This window comes from Pseudopodoces humilis, chromosome 1, assembly GCF_049639895.1.
Source record: "Pseudopodoces humilis isolate 2021_Gansu_Grassland_sample_001 chromosome 1, ASM4963989v1, whole genome shotgun sequence".
NCBI classification, from domain to species: Eukaryota; Metazoa; Chordata; class Aves; order Passeriformes; family Paridae; genus Pseudopodoces; species Pseudopodoces humilis.
In genome coordinates, this window is record NC_142200.1 from 42,742,538 (window position 1) to 42,759,115 (window position 16,578).

Here is a 16,578-nt window from a genome sequence, read left to right on the forward strand (position 1 = left end):
GTTTTGGCCCAAGGAACCTATGCCTGGGGATATCGGGCCTCCCTGCCCTCTGCAATGGACCATCTGTCCCAGACAGATGAGATGCTTCACTGCAAGCACATCACTGCTTTCCCAGTCCCACAGAAGAAAGGAACTCCCTAGAACAGTCTATTATGGCCATGCTTTTGGGAAGTGCATGAACCTTATTCAGAGATAAGATAAATAATCAGGGCAGGCTGGCAGGCAGTAGACCATTCTCAGATGCATTGCAGTAGACTATATTAATATAAGGAAATCTAGGACTTCTTACGTACATTCTTGCTTGTCATTTGCTGTGGACATGACCTTAGTAACTTAATCTACACGAAACTCTCCTATAGATGGGGAAGTTTGATGTCCAGAGTTATAGAGCACATACAGAAGTACTATGCTTCTTGATTCTTTCAAAATTTAGATCAAGTTGTGGTTCAGTGGTGGATTGAGGAAAGAAAAAAAATTAAGACGTTTCATATTAAAGACATTTAAACAACACAAAACAAAAAAAGGACAAGTGTTTCAGTGTATTGTCACTATTTTGTGCTGTGGTTTCCCATCTCTTCTTTTGTAGTTCGTCTTGTAGTGGGCTTAAGGGAGAGAGAAAACTTCTGTATCCCAGCAATCTGGATAACTAAAGTGCTGCTTGAGCTTTCAGATACTTTCAGCCATTCTATGCTGGGTGTCGATCCTGCAGCTCTAATTTACACGGGTAGTCTCATTAAAACCATTGGATGTGTTTTTGACAGCTTACATTGGTAACAGCTTTCATTGGTAACAGTAATTCATGCTGTATTTCTGAGAACTCGTAATTTTCAAACCAATGAGTTAATAATAACTGAATGCAGTACTTGAGTTTTAACTTCCTCTGACGGATGAGTTTTTGGAGGAGGGCAGTAATAACCAATTTGATTGTATTTGAAAGGCTGCAGTGGAAATAAATGTTAATGACATAGATTATTCCAGGAGTTTGCTTAGACATGTTGACAAATAACAGTATTTTATTTATTCATTATTCTCATGAATCTCAGATACGCCTAAACCTGTTCATTAATAGATGACAGCTGTTCTTTGACAATGCTTCTGGTTGCCAGTGAACTATTTGGACGTGTGAGTCAGTCCTTTAAAAACTACCAAAACCAGAAAAATACCACCCAGAATGCAGTTAGAATTTGCTCTTTTGTGTTCTTTGGTTTCATGCCTGGCAAGCAGTAGTGTTCTCAAGTAGATTTTAAAAAAATTGATACAAGCTTTTACAAGTTTATGTCCTTTTGGGTGTGCTTGTTGGTATTTTTCTAAACTAGGATCAGGAGAGAACTCCATTAAAAAAAAGGAAATAAGAATGAAGTTATCACCTTTTTCTGAAAACGGCAATAAAACTAACTAAAACTTATATTCTGCCTACCTCTCAAGAGTGATTTACTACTAAGATTATTTTAATCATGTTAAATAAACATATATCTTCTGAGTTGAGAACGGTGAAAATCCATTTAAGACCTTGCCCTGTGCTGCTGAGAGTAACATCTAATGGTTAACAACTGGATGTCATTTGAAATGAACACTCAGAAGTAGCAGGCCTCAATTTTGTTCTTCCTTCATTTCTTTTCATCTCTTTCCTATGGCAACAAGATTGTTGAGATTATACTGGGTTTTCTATTCCTTTGCTCTTAAAGTACCTTTGGAACTTGTTAGCTGATTTTAAACAAATTTGACGGATCAAACTGAAAGATAGTTAAGTTCCTGAGTAGTTCCTTGAAAATAAGGTGAGAGGCAGAGTACTCTGCAGAAGGAAAGTCTCCAGCATTAGTTCATAGAATGTTAGAGACCACAGAGAGACTGAAAAGTGCTTCAACCAGCTACTCCAGCTGGAGCTTGCATCACAGATATCAAATTTAATTCACTTCAAGACCCAAATCCATAGGAAATCGGATTTCATTATTGCTGAGGTTCATGGAATTGTTAGTTTGTCTAAAAGATCCCTGTGTCTCCAGCAGTGCATACTCAGTGTTTCTTTATTATCCTTAGTCATGCATGGAGCCCCAGGCTTTATTTGCCCTTTATTTATCTTGTACTGACCACAGAATAATAATTCCTTCAAGAGGTTTTTTATAATGCATGTTCTGCTGTACTTTAGATCCATTTTAGATTCTTATCTCCTTGACTTTCTTAGTAACATTAGGTATATTCAGCATTGCACATGTGGGAACCAAGGTACAGATTAAAGCAGAGAAGATAAATGGTACCAACTCACTTTGTGCTGGTGCAGTGTAAGGCAAATTTAACTACGGTTATTTAATTTTTTTAAAAAGTCTGTTCTGGACATTGAATGAGCCAGATATTCTTCTGGAAACAGTAGCATATAATTAGGTCATGTAAATCAAAACTTAATCACAACATCTGTGTGTAGGGGATGAGATTCATCTTAGCATGCAATCCTAGCAAGCTAAAATTTGCATGACTGGTGTGGTTGTCTGGAATCATCTCTATTCAATGGAAAGAGATGAGTCTTTAAGGTAAAATTGTGTTTTGGAGGTGTCTTTCTCCCTGCATTGATTATGGAGGCCTCCATATCTAAACCTATATGTTTTCATATAATTCAAATTAAATAAATTAGACTCCAGGAGAACAAAAGTTACAGACTTGGCTTAGTTCCGGCATTTGCTGCTTCTGCAGGATATTGACTTTGAAGATATATTGCTCTCTTAAATAGAGTTTTTATGATGCAACTATATTAAACCTCACCTAGATGATCTCTAGGGTTGAGGAACCTCACAGGAGATCCACAGCTGTCTTCCCAAGTTTGTGAATAACTAATTGCAGTACAACATTGTTACAGTCTACATGATAGTAACAGGTGAGGGAGATAGAGCCCCAGGCTTTGCCAGTGGGTTAGATGTTTCAGATATGGTGGAATAGCAGGCTTTGGGAGCAAGACTTTCACCTACACTCCTTGAGGGATATAGTCAGCAGCAGTTAGATCCTGCTGTGCTAGACCTCATGTCCTCGTCTCCTGATCCTGTACCTGTTCCCACAGTGATTGCCTTCCCTGCTAATATATCCCTAGCCGTTGCTTAATACTGCTTGTGCCATGTCCAGCCCATTGTGATTGTGAGACTACTCTCTTGCATTTTGAACAGGTAATTTGAGTTACAGAATATAGAGGAAATACATAAAAAGTGTTGGGACTATTAATAACTGAGGTCTCTCTAATGGCAGATCAGGCACTGAAGTCACATGGGACTTTGTTGTGTGAAGTTCTCTGCCAGTCTTTGTCAACAATCACTGTTAAATATAAACAAAATCATTTCAGTAATTAAGTAGGATCATTTTTTAATTAGAGTAAAAATCCTCAAAATTTAAAGAAGTTATAAATAATAGTAACCTTAGTTACAGACTCTTTTGTTTGTTTCTCCAAAGCTTCTAATTTTTCAGCAAGCACTCCAGGTCTGACTTTGACCAGGGATATGATACAGATAAAGCAAAATCCTGTAATTATTCCAAACCCACAGTGAGCCCCACTTTCAAAATAACTAAACCAGTATTAAAATACCAAAAACTGGTGCTGGAGAAGGTGGGTCCACCATTAATCTGAGTAGGTTTTCAGCAAGGAATGGGCAGCTGAGCTTAATGAAGATTTACGTATTTACTCATTAGAAACCTTTCAGAAAGGTTGTTGGGGTTTTTCATTACATTTTCCTTTGTATACCACTGTAGCTTTCTTGCCTTGATTTTAAAAAAAAAAATCAGTAACTGAGCCAACTCATCACAAGTCTTGTGTCTAGGTATGTATTGCATGCCAGTGGTACAAATTCTGCTTTGAAGTGGGCAGGAGAGACAGCCAGAAGGGGAGTTTTAAGCAGGAAGTTTAAAATTAGCTTGCAGAGATGCCTGCCAGTTAGGTGAGACATGTCTGCTGTGCTATTTAACAGGAAAAACTAGTATTTGATAGCAGGAAGTTTCAACATCTTACTGAAATCACTGCAGGGTACAGCAGCATCTGTGTCTGTGGCGGTATTTTCAAAACCCCACTTTGCCCAAGATGCTGAAGTGGAAACTCCAGCTTCTTGGTTCCATTTTGGTTCTTTTCACCTTTTCACAGTCTTTTGCTGTTCACAGTTGTTTGTTGGGTGACTTGTGGGGCAGTGAGTTTCAACAAGCTGAGGTGAAATGTGAGCTGGATGTGTTAGTGTTCATGGAGCCCTGGAGGAGGAATGCTGCCAGCCTTGTTCTCACAGGTGGGAGAGATTTGCATACCTCCCTGCTGTAATTTTAGGAGAGGGGGTGCCCCACCTCTTCCAAGGCTTGGCTGAGGCTGAGTGCTATGTGGGATTACCCAAATCTGATCATTGCTTCAGAAGGACTTTCTGTATCTCTTTATATTATGAATGTGCACTTTTTAAATGTGTGTGCAGCACATTTGCTTAAACAGATCCCAGACTCTTATTTGCTTCACAAAGACCCTGTATGGAAGAGTCTTACAAACTGAAGTGATTATCAGTAGTCAGCTTTTAAATGGATTTTTAAATGGATGTTCTTTATTTGTGGAGTGGTGGTTCTTGTCTGTCTGTCCTGGCTAGTTTGTAGATGAACTATCAAATAATGATTTTAGAGATTATACGAACTGTTGCATTATCAAGTATGTTTCACCATTCTTAATCACTTAGCAGTACTGAGGATCCTTGCTAAGGATATACAAACAGCTTACTTACCATCTAAAAGTATTATAAGTAGTAAAATGTTAAAGATGCGAATAAGTATCCAAGTGTTTAAGGAAATGTAATTTTCTCCCCTTTGACTGAAAGCATGAAGTTTGGTCTTGAAGTAAAATCTGCAACATCTTCAAATTACCTGTTTCCTCTACAGAAGTGAAACTTGAATTCTGAAACTGTTCGAATGGGGATTTTTCTAGAACTCTTTTACTACTTAAACTGATTGTTTTCTTCTCAAGAAAAAGCATGGGTGAAACAAAACATATTTAGTTAATGTTCACAACAATTAATGCTCAAAGTTATTTCTTGGTCTCAATTGAATGAAATTAAGTTTCTTACTGTACCATTACCTTCCAAAGCTTTTCTTTTCCCTTCAGAATCTTATCTCTAAACCAGAGTGGTATTTTGTTCCTTGAGATTACAAGGTTATGTTTGTGTACTTTTGATTCTGCCTTGCTCCATTTTTTAAAAAGGTCTTCATACTTTTAATTTACTGTCTATGCTTGCAGACTACCAAATACTGTCTCTGCCTAGCAGAAATCATATCTAATGCCTGTACCTCCCACAACTGTGTAAAAAGTTAAAACTAATCAGAAGCTATAAAGCTGCGTGTTGTTATTTGCGGGAATTCTTAAGGGTAATAAAAATGTTTTGTCTCTTGGTCCTTACCACCCAAAAAATAAATAATAAAAAAAAAACCAAACCCAAGGAAAAAAAAAGGGCACCTGATGTATTTCTTCATTATGTGGAGAATTCATTATCACAAGAAATTTCTAAAATCAGTAAGCTACAGTCTTCAGACAGGCTAGTCAGACAGTATTTGCTAATAATTTTACTGATGACATCTTCAGCATCCATCCTGGGGTTTAGACACTACAATACATTTCCTGCCCTCTGCCCCTTCCTCTATCCATCACTTTTGATCCCTTCCCAGATGTTTCATCTTCTCCCCCCAGCACCATGCACTGTGGAAGCCCCCCTGGGTCCCTGCAGCCTCAGGGGGGAATGAGCTCAGCCACTCTCTTTGTGGGGATGGCTCTGGCACAGGGCAGCCAGCATTCTGGAAGAGCTGGAACTATGGCTGCAAAAGAAAAAAGGAAACAAATTCCATGCATCTTCTCCAGAATTTTAAATAGTGATGAATATTCTCAGCCAAAGAGGCATAAAGCTTATTTGTAGCAGAGGGGAGACTTTATATTTTGCCCTCGTTCTGGTGCCGTAATTTTAGGTGAATCTTTCTGGAAGTAGTCAGTGTTCAACTACCCTGTGACTTTGTGTAAGTTTTCAATTCTGAATCACAATTAGTATTGTACTGCATGATGCCTTTTTTCCCTTCTTCCTTTCTTTTTTTTTCATGTGCTTTGGATTTCATACATTCCAACTTAGATAGCTGTTATCTTTGGAGGCTTCTCTTTATTGTCAGACACGCTTGTTTATGGCTGTTGGGTTTGGGTTGAGAGAGGAATGTGGTGAATCCAGTGGTTGCACTTACTTCTCTGTGCTTAGTTGGTAAGCCTGCCAAGACACAGGCAACAGAGTGGCAGGTAGTGAAGTTGGGGCTTCCATTTTCCTGGGCATGTGACAATATTCTCTGTGTCTTTGAGTCCTAGTTCAGGGTTCAGTGTTCATAGTTGCAGAGAACAAGATTGCGACATGTTCTGCATTGCACAACCGGGTTTGATTGTTTCTCTGGTCAACATTAATTATCTAGTTGAGCTCGTTGCTGAAAGGAAGAGTCCTGGTTTTGATGATTTTCATTTTTGTTATAATCTGCTTTTGCAATCAGTACATAAATGTTTTACAAGGGTGGAGTGCTATTTTGATAGTTTATCATGATAAAGACTGAACTGTTTCCATGTGGGGGTATTCCTGGTTATTAAATAGAGGCAAAAAACCAGAATTTTAGTGAATTTCACAAAACAAGTTTTATAACAGTTAATAGCCTGTGCCTTTTTTTAGTGAGTTACTGATATTCTGTATTTCCTGTTCCTTTCAACTGGACTTTTTCAACCCATGCCCAATACTTCAAAGATAAGGTTACTTAAGTGAAAATCAGCTAAAATTGGGGTAGTCAACAGAAGAACCTGTACTTATAGAACAGTTCATGTAAGTAAAGGTTTACGGGATTGGCATGTATGGTTTGTAGTGACTCCTCAAAAGACTTTCTGTCACCTTCATATTTAGGGGAGATGTTTGAGGCAGCTAAAGAATGTAAAGATGCCAAGTAGGACTTGCATGGACGTCAATTTCCATCTAATTTATTAGAAAACTTCAATAATTTAATTAAATATTCAAAGGAAAAACATATCCAGTGACTGCACCAAATATTTTACATTAATGTGAAAAAGCAAACTTTTCAACCGTTATGTTCTAGTTATCTTAATGAAGTGTTTGCTTTTGTTTGTTTTTCAGAAATCCTGTGTATTACATGACTTAGACATTGTGTCTCTAAAAGAAACTAAGAAGAGAACCTGCTGTGCATTCTGAAATACTGTTTCTTATTCTGTTTTCTCTTTGGGAAGTACCAAGTGTTACAAAGGAACATACAAGGTTTTAAAAGTGAGCCACAAAAATAGTGTTTAGGCATCCTTTGCATTACACAGACTTTGTTGCCAATTTTTTTATATGTTTATATTATATTTTCATATTTTTAATGTGAAGATAAAACAGTTGTCTGATTTTGGAATTATTAGATGTATCACAGGGTGACAGTGCTTGAATGCAAATGCAGAAATGAAGTCTAAATACACTAATTTTCTGTTATTAAAAAAACACCCTTCACTTCTTTTGTATGTGTTATTTATATGAGATTTGTAATACAATGAACATTGACATCATCACATAATCAACCTTCTATATGAAATCATTTAATGTCTCTTTAAGTACTTGATATTTACTGCAGTCCCATAAGACAAGTCTCAGAGAATTTTTGGCTTGGTTTCTTTTATACCCATTTCAGACACGTACGTGCTACTTCAATACCCTTGAATAGGGACTCTGCAAAGGTGATGCCTGAGAGAAAGGGATAAACCATATAAAGATTGGTGTCATAGAATAGTTTGGGTTGGAAGAAAGCTTGAAGATCATCTAGTTCCAACCTCCCTAATATGGGGAGGGACACCTTCCACTAGATTGTGTTGCTGGACCTTCCAAAGAATTCAGAAAACATGGAACAACAGAATACCTCCAGTAATAATAATAATAATAATAATAATAATAATAATAATAATAATAATAATAATGTTTCTGTTATTTAAATTACATAATTCCTTAAAATAATTTATGCAGGTGTTAGCAGCATACCTGCATTTTCAAATGTTTTTTGTCACAAATGATCACAATAAAAGGCTTTTTTGATATTGTGATATATTTATGTTATTTTCTTAAAGTGTATATAGAGAAGTTACCTGATTCTGCTCATAGTAGATTTGTTTTATGCAAACTTGTAATATCTTTAAAATCCATGGAAAATATTTAATTTTAAACAAGGGCAGAATCAGGATGGTGGCTACTTTTTCTTTATCAAAAGCAAAGCAAGCACAACTCAAACCTGCAAGATAAGCAAAAAACAAACACAGGTTGAGAAATCTAAAGAATTGTGGCAACTATACTGTCTTTTTTTTTTTCCTTGCATAGGAGATGTGGTTGTTTTATCACCATTTATGAATGACTAATGCTGTTGTGCAGAATTGTGTTTTGATCCATCCCAGCACATCAAAAATAACTAACCCCACTGGCTTACTGTTTTGAAATGCCACTAACATTCTGAAATATGCTTGCTTCTTTTTTGTGGGCTGTTTGCAGATTGTCATAATATCAAAATATTATTAAATTTGTTATTGAGAAAGGGAGCTGAGCACATGGGACCAAAATGTGCCTGAGCATAGTGCCAGGTTCATGTGCCCCTACCCTGGTTAATGTGCCTGCAGAAATGGTGCAAAAGGATAGTCTAGGCTGTGTATTTACAGCTGCTCCTGACTATTCATCATGGCCAGTCACTGAAGCTAGTGCTTTTCACAAGATCTAAAAACAAGGAACTGCCTTCACTAAAACCGTAGTAGAGGAAGGAAATAGTGCTGAAAGGGATTTTAAGAGTCTTAAATAGGTTCTCATCCTATCTCAGCCTCTGATCAGCTGCCCCTGATGTAATGCAAGAAGATGATCAGAGACCTGCAGTAGCAGAGATTTCAGAGTGTCTCTGCGTGGCAACAGTCCTTACTTAACTGGTCTGGTAAGCAGGAAATTTCCTAATACCTGACCTAACTGGTACACATGGAAAGTAGGTTCTCCCTTTCCTCTTGATGTAGGTGAGCACCTCTGCCTCTCCTCTCTTTCTTTTCTCTTCTCTCTCAAGAGAACTCCCAACCTTCCCCTTGTAGTTTGGGTTTTCAGAATATTTTGCCCTTTTGTCTCCCTCCTCTTAAAGTTCTTGAGTTGGTTTTAATTATCCTGGACTGTAGTCCTGAAAACTGAGCAGACTGTTCCAGTTTACATAAAAACAGCTGGATAGATTGAAATTATTTTTTCTTTATCTTACTTGTGATACTCCTATTTATGCATTCCAGCATCAACACAATGAGGTAGTCTAGCACTGCCTGTGATCCATAGAACTGCTTTTTTTATCCTGCTACATACTTGTGCAGTTGATTATTCCTTTGGATGTGTAAAACCTTCTGTTTATCCTTGTTTGCAGGCTTTTTTTTCCAGTTGCTTCAGTCTGCCAAGATCACTCTTAATTTTAATGTTGTGCTCCAACATAGTTGGAGCCTCTTCCTACAGGTACAGTCTCTAAATAGAAGTTCAGTCATCTGTTCAGTCATCAATGATGTTGAGTCACGGATAGTTATGGATCTAAGTGAAATCCTGTTCAATGTCTTCTTTCAGTTCTGGAGTACTAATAATTTCCAAATAATTTTGTATTTATATTGCCTAGACTGTTTGGGGGTTTTCTGTTAAGAGCACATTATAAGAAACTCTAATGATCCTCAATCTTTCTCCCCCATCCACAAAGCCTGTTAAAACCTCTTTATTTAGTAGAAATCCACTTTATCAGTTTCTATAGGTATTTCCTTCCCTCCTTTGAGAGAGATGCAATCCCTTTTGGTTTTTCTGGAAACTCATTCTGTTGATTCTTGGAGATAATCAGTAGCAATTTTAGCATAGTTTGAACCATAAGGGAGTTTCACCAGGTCCAGTCTGTCCAAAAATCTTTTAACTTGCCTACGCGTTTTCCAGTTTATCTATTCCTTTTTCTAGCCTTGGACTTTTGTCAGTGGTGCTGGAGTGAAATCACATTTGCCTTCTAAAGTTGAAGGCTGATGTTGAAAGCATCAGCATCACCAGTGATGATTAAATAGAGTTTCCCCTCTGTGGAATAACAGACCAATTTTTTCCTTAGTATTATCACTGTGCATCTTCTCAACAGGCTTGCTTTCATTAAAGTCCAATTTTCTAACTTTTTGGAAGCTTATCTTTCAGGTTTTGTCCATACATAGTCTATATATTTATTAATAATTTAGTAAGTTGACCTACTTTCTATTTTATTTTAGGTCATTGAAGTTCTCATGATTCATCCAGCTTAATCTTTATCTCACTTCCTTCCCCTCCTCTGTACAGATCAAATTCTGCAGCTCTGCCTTTCAGCAGTGGATCTCTGATGAACTTTCAGCTGTCCTGAACTCACAGTTCATCTACTAGTTCTCTCTCTAGGTTTAAGCCTCCATGTAATTCCTCCTTTTTCTAACAATGAAAATAGATTAAAAAGGGTCAGATTATTTTGTAATTTTGATTTCTTCTCTTTATAGCTAATGAGAATTTCAAGTAAGGAATTTCTTCTATACATTTTCCTTCATGCACAGTTTCCTACTACTTGTGCTTAGGTATGATCCAGTCCCACCTGAAGGAGATGCAGATATTCAGGTTCCCACAGCAGTTTTTGCAGGATGCTAACTCCTGTTTCACCTAACACTCCATGAGCACCATGAGTGCTCTCCTCACATCTTCTGGGGCAAAACAACTGCCTTTTTCCAAACAAACTTATTGTAGATTACAGGTGTGTGCCAGTGGGGAATAAACACCACTCTCACTAGAAAGGCCAACAAAGGTTCAGGTTGGACATCAGAAAAAATTTCTTCATGGAAAGAGTTGTTAAGCATTGGAACAGGCTGCCCAGGGTGGGGGTAGAGACACCATCCCTGAAAGTGTTCCAAAATAACTGGATGTGGCGCTTAGTGCTGTGGTTTAGTTGGCAAGGTGGTGTTTGGTCAAAGGTTGTGCTCAATGATCTTGCTGGTCTGTTCCCACCTAAATAATTCCGTAATTCTGAGATTCAGAGGAAGAAATTTAGGATCTGATTCTGAAATGATCTTCTTTTATATCCCATTGGATCTGTAAATATTAGGAAAATTGGACCTTTGGTATAAAAAAAAATCATACAGGAACAAGGAAAGAAAATTACTAGGGTTTTTTTTTAAAGAAATGCCAAATATTATTGTTTCCCATGAAACTTACTGTATGAAGCTCAGTTTTATTTGATGTATCCACAGAAAACTGTAAAGCATGTTACCAGACACATACTAAAATGAATTTGTTGTATCCTTTTCAAATGTTAGCACATATATGAACTGGGGATGATCTGGAATGTTTTAAAAACAATGCTATTGGCAATGGAATACATATATACTACAGATTTTACAGACTACTGCATAAATGTGTTGTGAAGTCAATGTGCAAGTCAATTCAAAATGCATTTAAGAATAATTTCAGAAAGTTCTTTTGCACTGCCTATGGTTTTATGAGAAGAATTTTCTGTGGATTCATAAAGACTGTCCCTGAACACCATCTGAAAGGCACATAGACAAAAACTAAGACATCGTGAAACTGAGGCCCTGGTCCTAGGGTGGATTTGTTCTTCAGGTCTGGTGGCTTCATTAGCATTTTATACAAGTAAGAGACAGGTAAGAGATCACACTAAGGCATTGCTAGACATCAGGGAAATTATTTAAAGTGTTAATTATACATAAGGTGCAGTTAAAACAAGAAATTTCTGTTATGTGCTGGTGATTTGAATGGCATTTATGTATTATTAGAATATATTCCAAGGAGGTAGAGCTGGAGTACAGTTAGGACACATAACAAAGTGACTCCAACAGCAAAAGCAAGGCATTTAAATACTAGTAAGCATTGTGAACTCTCTGCCTGGAGACAACTGAATGCAATTTAGATAGTATCTAGAAGTTACATTTTTTTTAAATGCACATTGTTCCAGTAAAATGATTAAGAATGGGCTGGGTTTTCACTGGTTGGAGAGAACACAAACACGGTTATGAGAAGGCAGATTTAAAGGCCATAGGACATCTAGTACAGAAGACTGAAAAAATGTTTTAAGAAAAATCAACAGTAACCATTTCTGTGTGAAAGATGCTTCCTAGACAGCAGAAGTGCATGATGCCTGAGAGAGACATATGCTGTGAGATGGTATCTCTCCTCAAATTAATGGTACCCAAGACAGTGCTTAAGAACAATTCCTGACAGACTAGTGTTTCAAGTCCTGGTGAATCTCAGTCTGATCTGATCTGCTTTGCTTCACATACTGCACCTGGAAACCTCATCAAGCCTGAATGAGCTAAACCCATGCATTCCATATTTCAGCAATAATGCTCTTAGCAACAGTGCTCAGGTTCACTGATGACACAAAGCTGTGAGGAGTGGCTGATACCCCAGTGGGCTGACCTGTTGGGAAGCAGGTCTGTGGAGAAGGACTTGAGGGTCCTGGTGGACGAGCTGTCCATGAGCCAGCCAGGGTGCCCTGGTGGCCAGGAAGGCCAATGGTATCCTGGGGTGCATCAGGAACAGCACTGCCAGCTGATCCAGGGAGGTGATCTTGCCCCTTTACTCAGTGCTGGTGGGGCCACTTCTGGAGTGCTGTGTCCAGTTCTCAATACAAGGGAGACATGGAACTCCTGGAGTGGGTCCAGTGGAAAGCAACAAAGATGATTAAGGGGCTGGAGCATCTATCTTATGAGGACAGGCTGAGGGAGCCAGGGCTGTTCAGCCTTGAGAAGAGATGACTGAGAAGACTTCATCATTGTTCATAAGTACCTGAAGAGACAGTGTCAAGAGGATGGGGCCAGGCTCCTCTTGGTGATGCCAAGCTATAGGACAAGACGCATCAGGCAGAAACTGAGGCACAAGAAGTTCCACCTGAATATGAGGAAGAACTTTACTGTGCTGGTGACCATGGACTGGAACAGATTTCTCAGAGAAGTTGTGGAGCCTCCCTCAATGGAGATATTCTAGAACTGTCTGGATGCAATCCCATCCCATGTGCTCTGGGATGACCCTGCTTGAGCATGGAGGTTGGACCAGATGACCCAATGTTGTCCCTCCCAGCCTGACCCAGTCTGTGGTACTATTTTGCCCTTCAAGAGCTTAATTCACTGATAATGAAAAGCATTTGGTGAACTTGGTAAAAGGAAAACTACTTTGAAAATAAGTATCTTTCCAAGGTAAATTTTTAACATTTTTTAAGCTAAGTATTCCGGTAGGTAGGATCTAACAGCAGAAAAACCTTCTTCATAAAGAATAAAGGTTTTTCACAGTGTTGGGAAAACCCAGTGCCACACTGTATAGCTAAAGCATGGACCCACAGCAAGATGAGTTTCAAGACAACCTTGATCCTCTTAAAGCAAGGTAACTTGAATTTTCTGTAATCTTCTAGATCGACTAGTTTCCACGGTCTTTGTTTCATCTCGGAGACCACGGATAAAGTCCCGGTCTCTGTTTGCGGCAGAGCAGAACAAGAGCGTGTCTGTCTCAGCCCTCCTCGTGCTGGCAGTGCTGTGGCACCAGCAGTGACAAAGGCATGCAGCAGTGTCTGGCCCTTTACCCAGGCCACGAGGAAGGGTGAGGGGCTGGAGTGCCCTTGGAACCACAGCTCTTCCCAGAGCTCTGCCATCCGTGGAGTCAAAAGGATAGATGGAGAAGCTGGAGCCTGGAGAGGGATGTTGGCTGTGGATGTCATTCCACCAATCACTGCAAGGCACTTTTATATCTCTTGTGTATCTTTATATCTCTTATATATTTATCTTTGTATCTCTTATAACAGTAAAGGCTTAAATGTAGCCAAGTTTGCTGCAGTAAAATAAACAGTTTTGACACAGAAGTGAACAAAATAAACATGAGCCCAGTATAGTGCAGCCACCCAGGAGTTTTTCTGGTTCAATTTCCAAGTTTCTGCAGTCTGGCAGCCTGGAAATCAAAATGCGTAAAATAAAGGATAGATAACATTAAATAAAGTATCTTACGAAGATCATAAAAGACTTCATCGCATAAGCCACTTTAAAGAACGAATGTCTGCAGACGTTCCCATGGTGTGAAGACCTTTGAATACGCAATATATGTAATTACCTGCGTGTGCAGTAACAGTGCACAGCCTGTATACATGAACTCACACATATATACATGACTCACAGGTGAAAGCTAAAATGACAGATACATAGCCCAAGCGCGGGCTGCACGTCGGGCGAGCGGTCGGAGGGTGGAGTGAGAGGGACGGGCTGGGCGGCTCTGGCTCCGGCTCTGGCTCCGGCTCTGGCTCTGGCTCTGGCTCTCCGCGCCAGGCGGGCGGGCGGGCAGCCCGGCACTTTCCTTTTCGGCGGGGAGGAGCGGCAGCTGCGCAGGCGTTGCTCGCACCCTGTTGATTAGTCAGTGCTGGGATGGCGCTTCCTGGGCCAGGCGCGGCGGCGGCGGCGGCGGGCGGCCCCAGCCGGTCCCGGGGGGCGGCGGGAGCAGCAGCAGCAGCCGCAGAGGCATCAGCAGCAGCCGCAGCCGCAGCAGCAGCAGCGGGCGCCCGGCGGGCCTCCCTCTCTGCCTAGCCCCGCGTGTCCCGGGCGCCTGGCGTGGAGCGAGCCTCCCTCCTTCCCTCCCTCCCGGCGCCCCCCTCCGCCGCCCGCCCCGCTGGCAGCCGCCCCGCCGGGTGGGGGCACCCCTCCGGCGCTGCCTGTCTGGCTGCTCCCTCCCCTCCCCGGCCGGGAAGATGGACCCCGGCCCGCCGCTGGGCTGCAACCTCAAGGACGTGAAGTGGAGCGCGGTGGCCGTGCCCCTGGACCTGCTCGTCAGCACCTACCGGCTGCCCCAGATCGCCCGGCTGGACAGCGGTGCGTGGGGCGGGGAGCGGGGCCGGGCGGGCGCCGGGCTGCGGGCGGGCTGCCGGACACCGTCCCGGGAGCGTCCCGTGGCTCCCGCGGCTCCCGGGAGCGCTCTCCCGGCGGTCCTTGAACTGGTGTCTGCCGGGGCTCGCTGAGAGGCTCCCGCTCGCCGCGGAGTCCGCGCGTTGCTTTGCACCAAAATATCTGGGTAAGGTGCCCCCGCGCCCCCTCGGTGTGTGCGGAGGATAGCTCGGTGGAGCCTGTTTGCTCTCAGCAGCCTGCCCCGCTGAGAGAGGTCCTCGCAGTCACAAATTAAGCGTGGAAGGGCATCTTCATCACTGGAGATCCGGTGTTATGGTGAAGTGATGCTACAACAAGGCCAAATAAGAAGGGATACGAAATAGCCATGTGGGCTAAATCCCTTTTGTTACATTTCCCTAAGAGAGGCACGGACCCGTAAAAAAAAAAAAAAAAAAGAGTAACATAAGAAGCCTTTGCAGTCTCTAGATAACTTTTTATTACAGTTCACTTGGGTGCTCACCTGCCGTTTCCAAGTCTGCAGCTTTTTGTTTACTCCAGGAAATATGAATCAGGTCTGACAGAACAGCTATGACAGCACCGTCTTACCTTTCCTAGATCCATGTCTTGGAAAGTAACGTGTCGGCAGAGAGAGCTAGGGAAATATGGGAAATTTTCTATAATGGCTCAGACAGCTGCTTTGTAATAATGTGTATGTGCATTGCATGGTAGCTTCATGAAAACTGTCCAGCTCTCTAAAGGAATGCAGAAGATAACTCACAAACTAGAAAAAAAAAATCTAGGCTTTTTAATTCATTAGTTTACAAAGTCATCATGTACTTTTATGATGTAATAGAGTAGTTCTTGATTTATCAAGTTTGGTATTGATTTGAAAAGTTGAAAGTGAGCACAGGCATCATCCTCTCTTTCTTCCCACTGTACAGGTCAAGACCAAGACTGTTTTATTACTTAGCTGTAGTTTCCATGATGCAGTGATGATTTTTGACTTTGCCCCTGGATTATGCACTACATTCCCTTTCACTCGTAGTGCTTCCTCAGAGGTGGCACTCAGGAGCAGGTTAAAGAAAAGAGGTTTAGGCTTTTTTAACTGCATCTGCCTGTTCATTGTACTATCAAATGTATGTTGTCCTGGGTATGTTAAGGAGTTCCTCATAGTAATACCTTCTGTCACTAGGAACTGCTACTAAGATGGCCTCCAGTCACTGCACTTAAGGCTGTTAATTTACTTGAGGCTCCTGGCACTGATTCAGGCTTTAACAGGATGTATATATTGATGACTGATTAATTTCCCTCTCTGTGTTACACCTCCCAATCTCCCTTGTCTCTCTCCTTTTGTCCTTCTTTGTTGGAAGGTACCTGAAAAAGCATTGTGCGTAGAGAAGGTTTATGGCTTTTGGAGCAAGCAGCTGTTGGGGTTTTTCTGGGGGGGGGTGTCTTGTGTTGGAGCTGTTGATGGGAATATCCCATAATAGTTGGGGAGACAAAGATGTTGTGGCTTTTGTGCAAAGGCTTTTTTGTCCCATGCGCTGCATTTAAGAGCATGTGCACGGGCACATGGATGTCAACAGACCTGAGCTCTTCAGCCCATGTCCTGAGATGGCCAGACATGAGGCAGCTGTTGGTGTAGGTGTCCTGCACTAGTGGTTCAACCCCACACTAAGCCCTGCCAG

General features: G+C 41.0%; 2 protein-coding genes across 3 annotated transcripts in view; both read left to right on the top strand.

Moving 5' to 3' along the window:
* Positions 1-7,506, top strand: part of LOC102111060 (ras-related protein Rab-10-like) — a 32,068-nt gene extending 24,562 nt beyond the window's left edge. Inside the window, exon 6 of the mRNA XM_014253345.2 lies at positions 7,134-7,506. Coding sequence (XP_014108820.2) covers positions 7,134-7,208 — 75 coding nt within the window. The 3' untranslated portion in view covers positions 7,209-7,506. The remainder of the gene's footprint in view (positions 1-7,133) is intronic.
* A 7,126-nt stretch (positions 7,507-14,632) lies between these two features.
* GAREM1 (GRB2 associated regulator of MAPK1 subtype 1) overlaps positions 14,633-16,578 on the top strand; it is a 101,658-nt gene continuing 99,712 nt past the window's right edge. For both annotated transcript variants that reach the window (XR_001331812.2, XM_005517193.3), the window contains exon 1: positions 14,633-14,878. Coding sequence is in view for 1 of the 2 variants with exons in the window: in XM_005517193.3 (XP_005517250.1) it covers positions 14,758-14,878 (121 nt within the window). In the remaining variant the exon portion in view is untranslated. The remainder of the gene's footprint in view (positions 14,879-16,578) is intronic.